This window comes from Manduca sexta, chromosome 14, assembly GCF_014839805.1.
Source record: "Manduca sexta isolate Smith_Timp_Sample1 chromosome 14, JHU_Msex_v1.0, whole genome shotgun sequence".
In the NCBI taxonomy this organism is placed as follows: Eukaryota; Metazoa; Arthropoda; class Insecta; order Lepidoptera; family Sphingidae; genus Manduca; species Manduca sexta.
The window spans coordinates 13484009-13504396 of record NC_051128.1 but is presented as its reverse complement, the minus strand read 5'-3'; the positions used below and the strand labels follow the sequence as shown (position 1 = coordinate 13504396).

The following is a 20388-nucleotide window of genomic DNA, read 5'->3' as shown; positions in this document are numbered from 1 at the left end:
CTGCAGTCTTGGATTTTTTTTACAGTTGTAACGTTAGGAATTCAAAATTACGAAAGGAAGTCTATTTTTGGTTGAGAACTTCAGGCCCAGACTTAGCTATTCAAGCGTCTTTTTATAATTAAAATGGTCCTTCAAGCCGGATTGTGTAATGATTTTGTTTACCTTAATTCAGATCTTTGTTTTATCACGACATACTACGAAGTACCTTATTCTCGACCTTGACAAAAGCTTGTACGGGCAATTTATTGAGAAATACCAACCTTATTGATCGCGAGTTCGCAAACCGTTTCTAACAACTTATGCAATATGATAGGCGGTTGTTTCAATTATAACATGACAATCAATTCACGACTTTATTGCAAAAGGGTAACGCAATGGCACAACAAGTAAATATTTTCTGAAACTGAAACTGTAAAAAATCAGTAAATGCCTAAGAGGCTTATGGTATTTCACCAATATTTTAAGGTGATAGCTTAAGGTCCATTTTCATACATTTTGTTTCACCTTTAATCTGGGTAACTAAACAAGTATTGACAAGTAAAGAATTTAAATTCACGTCTAGTTAGTGATTAGTTCTCGCAGTTGAAAGAAAAACGTAAAAATAATTAATATGCATGGATATTTCGGCCTTTAAAATTTCGTCATATTAAATTTTAAAGGCCGAAATCTCCATGCATATTAATTATTTTGTTGTTGTTTTGATCAACTCATCTTAGAAAAAAACTGAAGGAAGTTTTTTTTCTAGGATAATTTACGAGATGAATTTGTATCAACAAAATGATCTCAAACAGCAATACATCATTAAAAGTTGGAAGAGGGGAAGGATATCTTTATTCAGAAGTGAGTCATGAAAGGCTGAATTAAAAAAAACGAGACACATCATTAACCTAATCAACGTGACAATGAACGTAGATTCTAGTTTTTTTTTTTCACAGAAAAGAAAGAAATGTGCTTAATTATTACTTAATCATATTCAGCTCGTTCCAAAATAAAAATATCTACAAAACTCAATTGCATTTGTCATTGAATATTGTTTTAGAAGAACCCTAAATATAAGTCATAATATCTGCGAGGCTTTATCTTATTTTCGCTGATATTTTTCTGTCACGATTTCCTCATAAAGATAAGAAGTTTATTTTTCACAATATAACACGTGTGGTATTTAATATTCGCTTGGATAAAAGTCGATTATTTTCAGATTTAATCTTATTACTGCTCTATTTTAAAAATAACAGATTGTGACATTGATAAATACTTTATATTGATTTATGTTTATCTTATAACATTATCTACCGATGTACTAATGGGATTTTGGGCATAATTAAGCGAACAATAACAAAACAAGTGATTTTTTCACATATATTATTCAAAAAAATTTACACAAAAGCACTAAGACATCCATTTAACCTTATTGTCTAAATAAATGAAGTATTTAATCGACACGCAACCTCTTAATTAAGATATAATTTGTCTCTAAAAATAATACTCATTTTCTCTTTTCTTTAGATATCAGAAAGTAACTATGGCATTACCAACATAACACCCTAACAAGCGACACTGTGAATTATTCTAGAATAATCTATAACCTCTTTTAAATCCATTCTAACCGTCTATTTGTTACAAAATGATTTTATATTACATTATAGTGCAATAGAATTACTGAATGTGTACATTTGGGCAAAATTACAACTCTTACATTTTACAAGAATATTTTAACCATTATTATTACAGAATTCATTTCAAATGTATACAACGTCTCTGTATAGATTTATTTATTGACAATATTAATTTTAATCTCACATAGCCCTTCTGCCATCTTGGCCTCTTACAGCCAATCACAAATGAGGTTATCAAATGTAACCATCTTAATTAAAAGTATGTCGTTAAAACTCATGGTTTTATGTACACTTTTCATGTCTTGCCATTCAACATTCTTCGTTCAAAGGAAGCCTAATGGCAGACGATTATTCGTTGACTGTACGAGGCTAAGCCATGCTTTAAAAGGATAAAAACGAAATATTTTAAATAGAGAGACGAAAAATGTGTGAGCATGTGCGCACGGCAACAGAGAGGCTCTTATTTCATCCGTAAATATATTATAGCACTACAAATTAAACTTGGAAACTACGTCGGCGGCCAGCAGCCGCTGACAAGTCTCTGAATATTTGAACACTTTATAGTTGCAACGTGGACTCCACAAAGCCGGTGAATCTACATTAAAAATTGAAGTGATCGATGAAAGTACGATTCGTAAGTTACGACTGCTCAATGTTGTTAGCACAACACTGAAATGTAATCACGCGTCGATAGTCGATCCGTTCAAAAATAAACTCTAATATATAGCTTACAACATCTTAAACACATCAAGAGAAACTGTAATAAAACAAAACTGAGATCTAAATAAACAACGTATGTGGCATAATGTCGGCCATTTGAACCGCGCGCTTCGTCATCGGACGGTGTTTATTTTCGCTCATTACATAAAACTCGCATTATTTTCTCAAGGTGTATTATTAGCAGTCATAACTTGAACGAACACCGTACAATCAAATAGAGACTAACAAAACTGCAGTCAATAAAATTCTATCACATTTCAACATATGACCGATTTAACCGTTCCCAACTACAATTCTACACCTCTAGTGTAATTAAATTAATATTAGTATAGGAAAATTATTGCATTTTGCCAATATCAATATTAGAAGGCAACGTATCAATTACTAACAATATTCTCACGCAGAAACAATCTCATAATTGATATGCAAGTGTGGTTACATAAAATGACTGCATAACGTACAATTAGAGACAATTAAATCCCCACATTATTTCTCTATGAGAGCAAAAATATAATACACAAGTTAGTTCTATATGTGATAAAGAAAAAGGAATAACAGTTTCTTACTAATTATTCACCGTGAAAGTCGTTATGGGACAATATGAAAAGGCAAGTCGGTCAGAAAGGCAAGTCACAGTCCCTACTCTGTCTTATAATTAAAAATCTCTTATAGTATTTATAATATATAATTTATATTATGAACATAAAAAGCAATGTAGTTTACATTGAACGTAATTACCACAGTAATGTGGTCCATTCACGTGAATGCTAACCAGCACCCTTTTATTTGCTATGATGCAAAATATTCAGCTTTTATGCCATTGACATCTTTTATGATATTGACACTAAAGAAGAGATGAAACTTTAAATGCTAAAGTACAATTTTGTCACCTCTTGGTGAGATGTCTGTGGCGACTGAATAGCACTTCTTTTAAAGTAAATTATAATTTAATGAAAAACTGCAGTCGACGGAAACGTCGCGACCCATCGTCCTCCCTCACAAATAATTTTAATTATGACTAGTAGGTAAGAAATAAAATTTGAGCATGGAGAGTAAGCGTACTATTTGACCATGCAACTGCAAAAATATTGTAAGAACTAAAGATATTTAAGTTAAAATTGTATCATAAATATTATAAATTACAAATTGTCACACGTAAAAAAACCGCCCTCTAAGAGTTCCCGGGAACATTGTTATCGAGGTGGTGCACGCATCTCACCGGCACTTTAGTCCACCAGTATGACGTCACAGTCGGCACGGTCTGCGCGGTCCGGGCGCTGGCACTACGGGCGCGACGCTCGCGCCGCCTCCTCCAGGGCGCGCACCTTCAGCTCGCGCTCGCGCTGTTGGCGCAGGAAGTCCTCGTGGTGCGCCGGGTGCAGGAACCCGCGTTCCCGCTCTAATAGTAACTGGCGTTGTAACTGCTCGTGCGCTGCTGCCTGCTGCGCTAGCTGCTCAGCGTACGGCCGCCCAAGCAGGTCAGGGTGCGGCAGCGGTCGATAGGGGCCCAGGCCCAGCGCTTCCTGCTGTGCCGCCGCCGCCGCCTGCTGCCCAGGGTGCAGGTGCAGGTGTGTGTGGGAATGAGCATGCGTATGCGCGTGTGTGTGCGCGTGGTACTCCGGATTGATGCCAGCCATCTGCAGCCGTACCATGGGATCAGCTGCTAGTGCGAGTCGCTCCGCGGCCTCCAGTTGCGCGGCTGCTACCGGATGCGGGTGGTGCGCATGGTGCGGTGGCGCACCGCCGGGCGCGGACGGACCACCCGGCGCGGCCGGTGGTATTCCAAGCCGTTCCAATCTCTCGCGCTCCAACTGTGACAATGCACCCGGGCCGTGTCCACCCGGATACAATCCGAATTGTACTGGAATCGCTCCTTGGGGCGGTGGTGGCGGCATGCCGTACCGTCTATGCATTTCGAGCCAATGTGGATCCAGGGCGCGAGGCCCAACGTTGTTTTTAAGTAGTTCCTCTTTGAGTCGATCGTTTAGTTCACGCTCGCGCAGTTCTCGTATCTCACGATCTCTTTTCTCTCTTTCTAAGTGCTCGAGCTCTAGTCTCTCGCGAGCGCCGGGCGCATACATCGAACTCAACTGATACTGCAGCATAGGGTCGATGCAGTGTCGAGGCAAATTGCCCGGACTGAAACCAGAGTGCGGTCGCGCATAGTCGGATAGTTGTCTTAGTGCAGGTGATTCCGGGTAGCCGGGAGGCCGTGGGAATCTATCGTACGGAGACGATATTGTCTCGATAGCACCTCTAGAGGGTGGCTTAGTCTCCGGTTTCTCCGGTGTAGCTATCTTTCTATGCGCTTGTTGTGCAATCTTCTCTCGCTCTTCTCTATCACGCTCAGCCTGTTTCCGAAGTCGCTCCTCTCGTTTGCGAGCAAGCTTTGACTCTGGTACCGGTTTGAAGATGAGATCCGTTCGTGTACAAGAATTGTAATCACCGCGGTTCCAATGCCGAAGGAATATAGCAGACTGAGATCTATGACATTCAGTATCTTCTATTTTCGGTTCAGGGCTAGGGCCGTGGGGTATATGCGCAGGACTGGGTATTTCTTCCTCTTCCGGTTGCGACTGCGTTTCTAACTTCAGTTCGGGATTTTCCTCTGGTATTGGTCTAGGCGGCCCACGGAGGTGTGGATGCCCATGTGGGATTTGATGTGGAGATCCCGGTCTTGGATGGGAAGCCTGTAACCCAGCTGCAGCTTGAGCGTGCAATCGAAGACTTTCCATTGGGCTGGGACCCGGTCCTGGAGGCAAACCTAATCCCATTGGATGACCCATCGAGGGTGGCTGTATCATTAAATGATTGGGATTTCCTGGGAGCATCTTGGGATGATGTCTTAATAGCATAGAGTCTGCAGGAGAGAGTCTCTCCGGATGGTGGGCCAAATGATGCGAATGATGGTGTGTGTGATTATTTGTCACATTTACGCTGGAGGAGCTACTCGTCGTCTGAGACACGCTAGCCGACAGGTGATGTGGTGAGCTCGAATGTGCACTGGTCTTCTGTTGCGTATTAATTTTATGCTGTATCGATTGGGAAGAACTGCTCGATGTGGAATGAGAAATAGACAATGTATGATTCGTACCTCCGCCAGCATGACTCGGCTGTTTCTCGGTACTTGTGTGCACTGCGCTGTGATGACTCGTTGAATGGTGATGGGTCATTGTAGTTTCATGGAGTTGGTGTCTCTCGGTCGTTGCGTTCGGATTTCGTGGATCTTCACTGCTTTCAGATATTTCTCTAAGTGATCTTGTTGTGACTGAAGAACTGGTACTGTGGTGCGAGCTAAGCATCGTCGTCGATTCTATAGTCGAAGGCTTCACTGGATCGTGTCGTCCGGGAGTACTGACTGCCGGATGCATAGGAGGAATCGGGTGGGGCTGCGGAAGAGGTCCATAAGGATATGGATAAGGCATAGAATAACCCGGATGCGGATGTGGGTAATATGGATGCATGGCGTGCGCGGCTGCTGCTGCAGACAATTGAAATATTGAAGGGTGATGTAATAGGGGATGATGTGGGTGATGAAGAGGTGATGCGAACGGATGCGGCGGCGGTGGGCCGGGCTGTTGTCCCGAATGCATGACGGGTCCAGGTATGGTCGCGGGTATGGATATAGGCGTGGGATTCATCAAGTTAAGTGCTGAATGCGACACTGGAGTGTTATGCTGGACGGGCGAAGCAGACACTTGCCGCTGTTGGGAAGGACTTGTTAAATGCCTCGAGAAAGGAGATGTAGTGGACGAAGGATGTGGCCCATGACCAGGAGTTCCATTGTGGCTCGGTTGACTTTTGATAGGAGTGGGTGTGTGTGGGCTTTTGACTGGCGGTGCGGCGCTTGAAGAGTCCGAACCACTGCCTTGTGCCGTTGTCACTGGAGCTATACTGTGATGTTGATGCAAGAAGTCTGGTTCTTTCTTTATACTTTCTATTCTTGGTCCTAAGAATGCACTTTGCATATTAGAGTTCTCATTGGTTGGTTGACTTGGGGGTCTACTATTGTTTTCAACACTTGATATAGACTCCCTGTCTCTTTCTGTATTTAAATGTTGTGCTATGGCGCTGCCTATAGGGTATCCAGGCACTTTCACTTCTTTCAATGATTGTAAGGGATCTGTCACAGATTGAGTGGAAAGGTTGGCAGGCATGTTATCGGGTACTTCTTGCTTAATTTTTAAATCTTGTGGCATAGATGGGTCATTTTGATTGGATGATGGTGGTATCAAATTGCTGCCAGGAAGGCCATGTGTTGATGGCACTTGTTGCATAAGAGGTGGTAATGACCCTGGTTTTTCCAGTCCAGGATGACTTGGATGGCCAGGATGGCCATATAAAGATGTAGGCATAAAACCATATGGTCCAACGTTTGAGCCACTTCCCACTGATATTAGAGGTCCTGGAGGTAACAATCCTGTAATTGATGGTTGGCTAAGCACTGGTGGAGGCATGTTTTGTCCAGAGACAGATGTGACAGGTGGCTCGGTTGACCGAATGCCAAGGTTCTCTGGTCGCACTGGGTGAGAGAATGATGGTGGCCTTAAACTGTTATTTTGATTATCCAATTTGGTAATAGGTTGGGTCTTCAAATCTGTTGGTTGTTTATCCTCAACATCTGTTTCTTTATTTTCTTGCGAATTTGCAGGTGATATAGGCTCCGTATTGGTAGTAGTTGGATGTTCCATGGGAGGTGGTGATGAACCTCTGGTATTGGTAGGTGAAGGACTAATCCTTTGTAATGAGTCTAGCCTTGGAGCATTTGGAGAATCCACTTTACTAGATGTTGATATTGTTGCTGTAAATATTTCTGGGGTATTCTGATTTTTTATTTCATTTGATTCATCTCTTGGTTCTAATTTAATAACAGTTTTCATGGGATTAATATGAGGATTATGTTTATTTGGATCATTACTGAAATTAAGATTAGCCGGATAAGAAAATGGTGGCATACCTCCAGGATAATCCTTGGAACTTCTCATCATGGGGCTATCCTTAGCAATATTTACCGGGTTAAAAATATTGCTAGGAACACTTTCAATTTTGATGCTATGTCCCAGTTTAGGATTGTATATGTGACTGTCTTTCACAAAAAAGTTTGTATTCTCCAAATTGAGCGGCTTGTTTGGTTGACTAACAGGATGGCCAGAAAAGTTGTGTGAGAGAGGGTCTTTCTGATATTCTTCTTTCTGCAAGTTCATTGACTGTTCTTCAGTGTCAATTTCTTCCTTTATTTTAATCTTTTCCATGGGTTCAGTGGACATTGGAGTGACCTTAGGAATAATAAGTTCCGTTTTGGGATACATTGTGTTTGTCATTGCTAATGGTCTAGGTTCATTTTCAGTAGTCTTAGGTACATTTGAGTCTGTTTTCAGATCTAATACACTACGATCATCCTTCTCCGGGACAACTTTGAACAAAGGAGGTATAGGGTCCTTTTCCGTCTTGATAACTGGTTCTGAATTATTATCCGGTTTGACATGGCTTTCAGTCAGTTTGACAGGTTGTTGCTGTGTTTGTTGTTGGTCAGGTTCAACTTCTTTATTCTGCTCGGTGTTCTCTTTGTCATTCTTATTAAAACTAAAATCACATGCTTCAGGTTCCGGCTCAGCACTTTCCGTTTCATCCATTGCTGGGAAACTATCATTAGTGAGACTCTCTGAAGGGCTCTCAGGAGGGTTGTCGGCCCTTTTCTTCTTCATTTGTACATCACCATCCATAATACCATCTGGTTTGGTGTCATCTGGAAGACGCTTCTTAACTTTCGACACATCCACTTTACCGTTTGTCACCTTCTTTTTGGTATCTTTACTAAGTGGTGATGAAACTTTTTCCGTGACATTGTTATTTGTACTTTGAACACTAGGTTTGTTTGGTTTTGTTTTAGTTTTGGAATCATTGTCACTTTCGTCTTGACCTTTCTTCCCGTTTGGTGTTGTCTGCTCTTTTGATTTGTTACGAGTTCTCATCCTACTTGGTGAATCTTCTGGACTCTCTGTTCTGCCAATATCAACTTTAGCGAGATCACCTGCATCTCTGGAATCACTATCCTCCTCTGAATTTTCATCTTCAGTCACTGAACTCATCTCTCCAGCCTCCTTAGGGTTAGGTGATGGCCTAGAACCGTTTGTTTCTGGCACTGTAGGTGTAGCTTCAGGCGTTTGTTCTTTGGGAGTACCTGCCCTAGAATTTCTAGTGTTGCGCACACGTCTCAATGATGCTTGTCTTCTTCTCCTATGAGGTCTATTACTACTAGCACCAGGAGTTTTCTTCCACAAATAATAAAACTCAACTAACTCAGCAGTGTCTTTGTGAGGGAGTAAGTCCTTTTTTATTTTAAAGAAATTCTTACCAAACTGACGGATACCTTTAACAAAACGTTTTGTCTCTTCCTCAGTCCACTTTTTCTCTATTCCTTTAGGCACTGGGCACTTAACTAGGGCTTGAAGCGCTCGACCAGGGTCGTATCCCGAGTCGTGGAGGACGTCTAGCGCGTTGATGGTGGTGTCGTCGCGACTGGCGGCAACACAGCCGTCGTCGGGGGAGCCTCCGTCACACATTCCAGCGAACGCAGCCATCGAGCGCGCCGCCCGTAAGTACATAACCAGGTCTCTGTCAGTTGCTTGTGCAGGCAACCAGCGCAATTCCTCGCCCCCGGGACACGGCTCATCAGCTCCCAAAGGCCCGTTCGGCCGCATGTCAGGTAAACACGCATATATATCCTTATCCTTCACGGGTTGGTTCGGTGTCCCCACTTGAACCTCCCCCTGATTTTGGGCCATGGTTCACAAAATGGAATATTTACACTTGGCTCTTTCACTCCTTCACACATCAAAAACTGTCAGGAAGTTTACATATTGTTTAGTCACAATATTGGAAATGTGTTTTAGCAACTCCTTTACGCGTAAATTTGTTGGTTTGTAATGAAGTAAGTATGCCAATATACATAATTATTGCTTCTAATGGCCACCATTACACGATGCATTGTGCTTCATTTTACGATCTTGTATGGTACACGAGCATTATAACTTAATAATTCACTTAACTTTATCATAAAAATAAGTCTTTATTGTTAGTATTTAAGCATATTTTACTTAAAATTTAGTAAATGTTATCTACATGCTACCCTTTTGTTTAGCTTCGCCTTTCTTTGGTTCTCACCATAGACAACTTTTTAATCTATAAAATGGCTGCCACGACATTATTTTCTCAATGGTGTTTCAGTTCACACATTAGAAAAATGTGTAATATTAATTAAAAAATATTATTTTTAATGAAATCACATTACAGTAAAGTAAATAATCGTAAGCGACATAGTTCATGCAAGTGGATCTAAGGATTGCATAAAAAAGGAAACTTAAGGGCAAGGTTAACTTAAGAAATCTATAATATACTGTGTGAAACGAAACGTTTCGTAATAACTTTTGTCTATGCATCGACATGAAAACCAATATTTTTTTACATTTTTAATTAATAAATTTCTAATCATTAATCACATTCATAAACAGCTTATAAGTATAATTATAAACATTTTAATGAACAAAGGGGATAAATTCATAATGATCGCATTCCGTGGCGATTACAATGCTACTCTTTATATATTTAGCATAGAGTTAACTCCATCTCTTTTCTTACTGCATAATATTGAAAACTACTCTTCGGTAACCGGGAGTGAAACAGATAATTTATTTAGAGATATTGCTCTATGTATGAACAATGTAACTCTGGAATATCCCACACACGTAATACACAAACTGTCAAAATTTGGCTGTGTAAAGCGTTGTTTCTTGCCTCTGTGAAAGAAAATATCAACAACTGTCAATAATCGAAAATCAAGCCCTAGAAATTTGTGTTTGTTTAGCAATAGGTATCGAATTTCATGTGAAATACTGTACAGAATTTCCAAAAGATGACTTCAGACGAATCAGACGATGAACCGCTAGCCGTCTTAGCGGCCAATAAAAAGTTAAATCCTGAGAAATTCGCGGGAATTGTGTTACCTAAAGATATTGTTATAGAGCCTAAGAGAAAGAAAAAGAAGAAGTTATTGCCCCCAAAAGGTTTATCGGTAACAATAAAATTCCAGAGTAGACTTAGAAATGCCGCACCGCCTGTTGTCGAGAGGCCATCGGATGTATGGTTGTATTTAAAAGATCTTAACCCTAATGGCCCCTACAGTTGTTTGCTTTGCTCAGATTGGTTCGTTAATAGGTCCAAAATAATCATTCATTATGTTCTGAATCACAAAAAGGATTTCTGCGGGATATGCCGGTGAGTAATATGTATACAATAACTATTATTTTAGGAAAAATACGTGTAATTATCATTGGTTAGAAGGGTTTACGACAAAATAAACAATATTCGTGGTTGCAATTAGAAATTAGAGCAATGTATATAGATTTGTGGCTTAAAGAAAATACCTTAAGGTAATGGAATAAATTAAGTTTATATTAAAAAAATTTCAATTTATGTGAAATCACTGATAACTTGGCTCATAAAAAATATCTAACTACTGAGATAATTCTACTATATTTGTTTGTATTGAATTTTAAAATTGAGTGATAAGACATTATACTCTGGTTGCTTTACAAAGAGCTTTGACAGCTGCGAAACAATTCATTCCTTGCAAGAATTGTTTGAATCATCAATTTGTAATTAATTATACTTCTATAAAAAGTCAAAATCTAAGACTAATTTTATTCAAAACAATATCGATTCTGCATAAAATCACTTTAACTTTCTATCAATTATTATTTCCAATGTCTATTATTCATATAATTGTCAACTGTCAAAGCTCTTCGTAAAATAAACGGAGTATAGCTACAGAAACCTTATTTATTTCAATTAGGGGCTGTTCACTGCTAGTAATTTTACCATTAAATATATAATAAATTTTAATTTCTGCAAGATTTCTCTATATGAACTTAATACCAAACCTTGCACTATCTCACACAATGTCCTTAAAAAGGAGCAACATTTTTTTCATATATTTATATAGCTAAGATGCTGGAGTATTATTTTTATAAATTTTAAAATGTATCCTCGAAATGACCATAAAACATTTAACTACATTGCCATATGCAGTTGAAGGTGCATATTCCCCTTTGTTGTTCGTTAAACATAATTTGTTTAAGAAAATATCTATGTCCATGAAAAAGTTTATAATAATAAGTAAATCCAAGTACAGACAGAAGGGTAGCATAGTTGGGACATCAGGGCTGAGTTATCCGGGCAGCACAGGTGGCATTTCAAAATAAAACTTTCTCTTGACATGTAGGGGCTTCAAAGGAGACAGGTGAAATTGCGCTTGACCATACACTTATGAAACATTTATCAATATTCTTCTTCTATTTTTATATCTGCCATTAGAAAATATAAGATTGTATTACAATGGAAAAATAAAATGTTTTTTATTATGAATAGGTTACTGACTTCCTGTATCAGGAATATCAGGCTGTCTATTATTAATGTATATTATTGTTATACCCTTTCTGTATTTCTGCACAACTGAATGTTTTTGGTTTGATATCATAACCACTACGGCTTTTAGAGAATATTTTGACAATTGCTGCTTTAGTGAAGGACACACACTTATTCCACAACAGACTTTAATTTCTTGCTTGTTCAACTGATTTTGCTTGTTCTACGGAATTTCGAGAAGTAGCATCAACACCATTGTGTTAATTGTGGCATAGCTACATGGCGTTGTAACACTACAGGAATTCGTCCACTTGAAAACGAAATAGTTCTTTCAATAATTAGTATAAAAACAGTATAAACTCCTGATTCCATAAATGAGTAAATAAAAGAAGATATGCAACCTACACTTAGTTTCATCTTGCGATAAGTATCCTTATATCGGTTTTCATCGGTCTCATGCGACAATTTTAATTCTGGTTATTATCTAAGCCAGCTATTCATTAGTCAATATGGCAATCCAATGGACAATGATTAGGTGCTGTGAACATCTTATGCTATCAGGTATTTACGAAGTTATTCACAGAAAAGTGTTTTTTATGCTATATTTACTCCCATTGTAGAGACAGATTTTTTTTCTAATTTAGAAATGGTTCGATTATTCCTATAAAATAATGCATAAATCATGTCTGTAACACCAAGCCCAAGGTTCTATGAAGTTTCGCCCGTCTCCTTTAAGTTCGTCCCTGCAAGAACCCATGCTGCCAGTAATTACAATCTCTTCTGCCATAATAACTAATTTAGGAATTCTTTCCAGATATTTTGTACCAGACAGGGAAGCATGGTGGGAACATATAAAGTTCCACACTCCATGGCCATGTTCTCAGTGTGTAGAAAACTTTCACACAGAAAATGCTTTACGTCAGCACTTGAGTAGCGCTCACAACCTAGTCCATTGTCGTCTCTGCCATTTCCGTGTATCAGATGATGATCAGTACAACACACATCTCTTCCAAAAACATAATGTCACCAATGTCAGCACTAAAGATGATGAAGTACTTTGGGAATTGGAATTCGAAGGTTGTACGAAATTTCAATGCTTTTTGTGCTCTAAAACAAATAACTTGACTCGCATGTTCTTTAATCATTACATGGGCTATCATCATTTCACATTAAAATGCTTCACTAGAATTATATCAGGGAAGGACTCACCATTCTTAGTTTGTGGAGCTGATGTTAGTGCTGAGTTTGTGGAAAACCAGTTAAAGACCCAGACAAAATGCGGTTACCTCGATATCGAGAATACACCTGAAGGTAAAGATGTAGGGCAAGCCATCAAAGACGAATCTGCAATAATTCCAGAAGTTAAAGAGGAAATAGTCACCCCTGAACCTTTACGTGAATTGAGATGTGAAGTGGATATTATGAAATGTGAAGAAAATGAAATGGAAAATGAGAATGAAAACGAAGATGACATATCCAAAACATACAAAGGTGATGAAGATTTTGATGTCACACTCATGGAAATGGTAATGATACAGAAATGCTATTTTGATTATGTTAAGATGTTAACCAATGAGATAAACATGAATGTGGTGCCGAAAGTTTCCAATATTGTTTACGAAAAAACTGTTACAGAGAAGCCTACCGACTGCCCTTTATGTAAATCGACATCAGAAACTTCTCAAGAATACACATCTCATATGTCAAAGATGCACAGTGTGAAATGCTTGCCAATATATTCTTGTAGAGTGTGTACTTCGACTTTCGATACTCAGAATGAACTGGACTCTCACACTAATCAAGAATTAGGTAATTTTGAGGATCTTTGGATATGCCAGTTCTGTGATAAAGAGTTTGATGATCGGGAAGGAGCAAGGATCCATTTGACTACGCATTGGGACTTGATACAAATGGATAACTGTTTCAGTCCACATTTAGGCTTTAAATGTCAATATTGCCCAACACTCTTCTGGAATGAGACTGATAGGGAAATACATCAAGTCAAAGTGCATTTTAATAAACATAAGGAGGAGTTTTATAAATGCGAGAGCTGTAATGAAATCTTCAGTGATAAGGTACCAATAAATTTATTTTACTACTAGATGACCCGGTGAACTTCGTATCACCTACATACATTTATTATTATTATTTATTGTGAAACACAATTTTGCCATACAATACGTATGTTATCATTATCTGTCTCTCGCTAGTCGAGAGTACGGTTTACGCGTGCGGTAGCTTGTCGCACATTTGATTAACTTCGACTATCTAAGTCATCTTCTCTGTGGCATTTTGCGACAATAACAATAAATAAAGTTCTCACGCACTGACAAATTGATGATAGATTTTAATAATAGTTTTGAAATTTATTTATTTATTTTCTATTTTTGAGAACCTACTAACACTTTTACACTTTATTTATTTCTGAAATGTTTTGTATTTGAACAAAATAAACCAAAGAAATCGGATCTCATATTACAATTATGAAACAGACAAATTTCTGAACGCACCTATATATATGTGACAGCCAGGCCAATTCTTTATTTCTAAAAAGACAAAAGACATCAAATGTTTCATGGCTAGGAACATTTTGTATTGAAAACTTAGATTGTCGTTTTTAGTATTTTCCGTTATTTATTATTTATGTTCGTCACCGTTTAATCCATCCCTGGACTTCCACAAATAATTCAAAACCAAAATTAGCCAAATCGGTTCAGCCGTTCTCGAGTTTTAGCGAGACTAACGAACAGCAATTGATTTTTATATATATAGATTATTCATGAATCGTAAAAAAACCTCACAGCTAAATCTCTGTTAGTAATTTGTACATTATAGTAATATGTTGATGAAAAAATATGAACTCCCATTCTTACAGAATATACTAAACTTTCTTATTGACTTAAAATATAATTTCCAGATATGGTACATCTACCATTACTTTGCTGAGCACAACACGAACAAGGAGTCATTCCCTATGTACCTGTATAAGTGCACTCTCTGCTGCCTTGTGCTAATGGACATACACGAAATGCGAAATCACTTCGACGGCAACCACCCTGAGGCAAGAAAAGTATTCTGCTCCCTTCATCCGTGCAAGTATAAGCCGCTTAGTCAGAGGAAATCATTCAAGATACATTTGAAGGTATGCTAACAGATTATGATAGTAATTGGTTTGTATCAATACTTTTTTTGTGCTGATAATGGTCCATCAATTAAGTTCTATTTTTATATCATGAAAGTGAGCCTGTCCAATCAATGATTTATCATAATTATTAATTAAAAGATAAAAAAATGTATAAGATATGAGTCAGACAACCAGTATTTTATGTTCATGATGATCCAGAGAAAAAATTAGAAATTGTACAACGGAATATGTGTAAAGGCTTCACATTATAGCCAAATCATTACCATCCAGCGGACTTATAGATCCCATAGAGCTTGTTTAAGTCCCGGATGGTAATGTTTTTTGAGAGGATATATAATGCGCTTTGTTCTATTGAAAACTGGATTTTCATTATGAAGAACCCACCATAGTGATGATATCTCCGACAGTTCATTCAGGGAAGTCGGCAATATTCTAGCTACCGTGTAAGACGCATTGTATCTCTTTGTCATATAATCTGCATAATTATATTTGGACTGCAATGCATGTGGTTGTTATCAGTGTGCTCTTCCCGGACTAGCATGTAATAATAATAAAGATAAAATAATCATACACCAGACGATCCACAAGCCGTCGTCGCGTCTAGACGGTGCTGTGAGCTGCCCGATCTGCACTCGCGAGTTCCGCAGCTCTAGAGCTTTAAGCGCTCACATGGCGCAGGTGCACGGGCCCGGCAAGTTCAAATGCAAGATATGTAGAGCAGCGCTCAATACTGCTGATGAAAGGTAGGTAAACAGTTAATTCGTATAAACTACTGTTAATTAACTATTGATGTAAGAATTAACCAATTAAAATAACTTATTTGTAAACATGTCAAACTTTATTCTGATCGGTCGATTTAAGGTAGTTGTTACGTCGCTTGTGAGAAGCTGCTTTTAGTGGCGTAAGAGTGGAAGTTACACAGCGTTTCTTCCTTATATTTGAAAATGTTCACAACGCCTGCACGTTTCGTTCAGTTCAGTTTAATTGCTATTAATGTATCCAAAGATGGTACAGCGGTTACTACTAATCCAGTCAAGCCTTGCCACTCATGTAGAAGAGGTACATACATATCTACAGGGTGTTATTATCAGAAAAACAATTTCTGTGGGTATTTTTAAAATAAAATTTGGTTCTACTCAAGTCTTCACACTATAATTTTAAAGAGTTAAATAATATCTTGTTGGTAGAAAACTTCACTACTTGATTCGCCACCCCGGGCAGCATCCGTTCGAGTGTAACGAGTGCGGCAAGTCGTTCCAGTACAAGTCCTCGCTGTACATGCACAAGCAGGAGCACTTGCCGAATAAGCAGAGCTACACTTGCAACTTCTGCAAGAAAGTGTTTGCTGTATGTATAATTTGTTATATTTTTTACATTATTTGAAGTAAAAAATATTACTTAGTAGATGTATGAAGAATGTTATTTTACCTAATTATTGTAGTTATAAAGCTGTGTTTTTTATCACAATACATTCTTCTGTTATCGATGCTATTTTGAGCAAAAATCCTCTTAAATCGACGCAACATGATTGCAATCAGTACATAGTGTTACCGGTGGTAGTTGATGCATAAAGCGAAATCGAAAAAGTGGCGGATATATCCGCATGAAATTATATTATGTGCAGAAAAAAGACTCGTTCCGCGAGCACTTGCTGATCCACGAGGGTCCGCGGCACGCGTGCTCGTACTGTCCCATGCGGTTCGTGCAGCGCTCCAACATGCTGCGGCACGAGCGGCGCCACACCGGCGAGCGGCCCTACGCCTGCCCGCACTGCGAACGCACCTTTGCGGATAAGGGGGCTTGCACGTCGCACGCTAGGTAACTTTGACATAATAATCCCAGCGCGAGGTTAATATCGAACATCATATGGTTTCATGACAAATTAGCAAGTCGAATGCGGATATATAGTTTAATAATGGCGGTTTTTTTTATACTGAAATATACGAATCTTCTATTATTCTGTTTGTAATTTTGTACTATACTGACGTATTTCGACAATTTCGGATATCATAAAAATCTACCTTTGCGTACTAGTGGTCGTATAAGACATGTATATCTTACAGGACTCATTCCAAAACACAGTCGTACGGCTGTATGTACTGCGGCCAAACGTTCGTGCAGAAATCAAAACTCACATATCATATTAGAAAACATACTGGAGAAAGTAAGTATAATGTACACAAAAAAATGCATTTGAAATCGAATCTATATTTTTTTGATTGTGACATACCTTGAAAGAAATGTAAATGTATTAGCCTCTTTCCTATAAATTAATATTAAAATAAAATAAATCAAGTGTATACGATTATGATTTGTACCATAGTTTTTTAACCAAAATAGACGACTCTAAACTTAAATTTTATATTATAATCACTTATAATATTTTATTTCACAGATTTGGAGACCTGTACGGTGTGTTCGAAAATATTTACAAGCGCTTGTTCATTACGGGAACACATGAAAATACACACACTCAATAAACAGTCTGTCAAATGCCCATTGTGTGGTGAGTTTTTTATTTAATCTACAACACCAAGCATTAATTCATATTCTACCAATAATATAGAAGCAATTTAAAATAAAGTAGGTGTAGTTTTTAAAATAAGTACATAATAAAAAGAAAATTCTATGGATGGTAATTTATTTTCTTTTGACTGTAGGAATTTTGAAGCTTGATACAGCAGACTGATATATGATATTACTTTTAGATCACATCCTTTTATCTTTAATAACTTGGGAGATTTTTTTGTTCTAAATGTATTAATTAAACATAAACAAAAATATTTTTTTGTTGGGTATAAAATCATTACCCTCACCGAATCATTATTACAAATACTATAATATCATTACCGTTACCAGATCGCAAGTATCAGGACGAGCGGTACATGCTGCGGCATCTCCGTACGTCGCACACGCAGGGACACTTCACGTGCCCGCTGTGTCGCAAGTCATTAACTAGTGCCGTCGGACTACGCCACCACGTGGTCACTCATAGCCCATTGAAGACTTATAAGGTGAGTGGTAGAGTCGGTCACAACTATCGATACTTCGATTATGGTTTTTTTGGGAATAAAAAAAAAAGTCTTGAAAAATCATAGCTCTGTTCCTCGTTTTATAATTATTGTAAAGACGAAAAAATGCTAATGATTACTCATTACCATTCTCAGCCTAAACTTACTTTATTTTAAAAATCCATGTTTATTAATTGTTTCATATTGTGAGCTGTCTTCTTCAATAAATTTAGTGACATTAAAGTTATTTTATGGTCTACCTAATAGCCATAGTGCTGATCATATTATTGTGGTTGTACTATTACTCCTCATTTCTAAACTATTTTTTTTTCAGTGTCAAATTTGTCCAAAAGGCTACTCGGCAAGGAAATCTATAGTCAAACACCTACGTAGACGACATGGCCTGAAAGGCAATGAGATTAACATAAGAGATTTCTATAATAGACTAGACCCTAGAGAATGTGAGTTAGGACTTGACGAAGAACTAATGACGAACATATTCGGCCCTCCGAAGAAAGTGATGAAACAAATGCTATTCCGTAACTTTGTGAACTTAAATACGGGTCTAGATCTAACTAAAAAGCCTGAAGAAAAGCCTGTTGAAGAAAAACCGCCTGAAAAGGAACCACCTGAAGAGGTTACTGAAGAAACTACTAATGAAAGTACTGTTGAACCTAAGAAGCCGCCTAAACCTATAAAGCAAGAAGTGGATGATAGTGAGGGGAATGAGGAACTTGAGCCTACGGACTTTGTCAGTGTTAAAATTGAACCAATGGATGACGAGAGTTCTGAGTACATTATTTAAAATAACCGTAATGGACCGATATCTTAAATCCAAATGCGTTCGCAAAACATTTAATTTGATTCGATCTTCAATAATTTTTTTCAAGTTTTTAGAAATAATATAAACGGTAGTCGTGCTTATTGTTTGGCCTTATATTGTAAATACTTTTTACGTGAAATGAACGGATTGCTATATAAAGCCCTTGAAACTTGAATATAAAACTTGTCGTAAAAATTATAATGTAACTGAGAATATGTAATTTTACGATGTGTTTTCGTTGTTTAACCGTTTGCGAATACTTATGCCGATATCTTATCGATATCGATACCAAAAACTATCGGTTCTGTAATAACGAGTCGTCTCAGTACTAGGCATCGATTTTTTGGCAGTAAACAAAGCCTTTAATTTGTTTACTAATTTATTATTTGCATTGATTTCCCAAAAAATCTTTCGAATCCCCTTTCCTACGTGATATTTTCCCAGTATCAATATTTTTTCACATGTATCGATATTTTGATACTTGTAAGTACATAAGTCAATATACTTCTTTGACTAGCCCAATAGTGACCTCCAATTTTTATGAGATGATATTTGACTTTATTAAAGTACTTAGGTAATTTTTTTTTATTAAGTCATATATTTTGTTGTATTGAAAATGGCGGGAGACAACAGTTTTAATAGAATGTGTCTGTTTGTATATTTTTGTTAATAGTAGTTAGATAGGGCAGATTTTTGATTAGCTAGAATAATTTTTCTTCCTGATATCTGAGTATATGTAACTTCTAGAAGTATTTAGTCTTAAAATATAGAATAAATAATGTTAAAACAGAATTTTGACTATAGATTATATTTAGTAAACGGCATCATACGTATGGTAGGCAGGAATTAAAGTAAACAAACAAACCCTAATTTCAATGATTGATGCATTCCGTGAATCAGATCTAAACAAAAAATAATCAAACCAGAATTCTTTGTTTACTTTAAATTTTTTCCTCAATGATACAGAACTAATATCTTAATAAAACTGTCCAATTTTGTTAACAATAATAGTCATGAAGTAATCATCCCCCATAATGATGGCTTTTGTTCAATATACAGCATTATAGCAACCTACAAACTTTAACTACCTGAAGTTGGCCACGAATGGAGTCGTTGGTTCCGGCGTATCTAAACGTAGAAGTATTCAACTAGCTTGAGACTTGCTTGAAAGGTTGATGGCTGTACATGGAACATATGACATTTACCTAGTGGTTTATAATATGGCCGTGCAATATATAAGAATATTTTTGCCAATACCAACATTATAATAGTAATCATCAGCTACCTCAATATATTGGATTCAAGTTTTTATATTCGTTAGTTTTATGAATATTCGTTATGAATTATAAATATAGAATAGTTTAGAGATAAGTAATGTGTAGTTCAGTTTGCTGTGTAGTAATAAATAGGCTAGAAAATGTTGAATTTCAAAGTAATGTGCTTCTCTGCTTAGTGGTGAAAGAATAGTGAGGAAAATTCAGTACTGTTTGTCTGATTGATTATTTTGATAATCAAGCCTTGGTCAAGGGCTTTGCAATATGTATATTTTGATTTCTACACATATTTTACTTAGCATTAAGAGAAATTTAATAAACAATTGACTATTAGTTAATTTGAGTTTGTTTTTATTTCTCAATCTTTTCTAAATTT

General features: G+C 37.4%; 2 protein-coding genes across 2 annotated transcripts; one reads left to right on the top strand and one right to left on the bottom strand.

Annotated features, from left to right (window-relative positions):
* Window positions 1–1345: 1345 nt before the first annotated feature.
* Window positions 1346–9499, bottom strand: LOC115439835 (arginine-glutamic acid dipeptide repeats protein). Its single transcript, XM_030163851.1, has one exon. The coding sequence runs from the start codon at window positions 9119–9121 to the stop codon at window positions 3620–3622; it is 5502 nt and encodes a 1833-aa protein (XP_030019711.1). The 5' UTR covers window positions 9122–9499; the 3' UTR covers window positions 1346–3619.
* Window positions 9500–10070: 571 nt separating this feature from the next.
* Window positions 10071–20350, top strand: LOC115439866 (zinc finger protein 84). Its single transcript, XM_030163907.2, has 10 exons — window positions 10071–10610; window positions 12574–13834; window positions 14677–14901; window positions 15481–15647; window positions 16092–16251; window positions 16529–16722; window positions 16968–17068; window positions 17300–17410; window positions 17764–17918; window positions 18250–20350. Exons 1-10 carry the CDS (start codon window positions 10249–10251, stop codon window positions 18718–18720), a joined length of 3207 nt encoding a protein of 1068 aa, XP_030019767.1. The 5' UTR covers window positions 10071–10248; the 3' UTR covers window positions 18721–20350.
* Window positions 20351–20388: the final 38 nt, after the last annotated feature.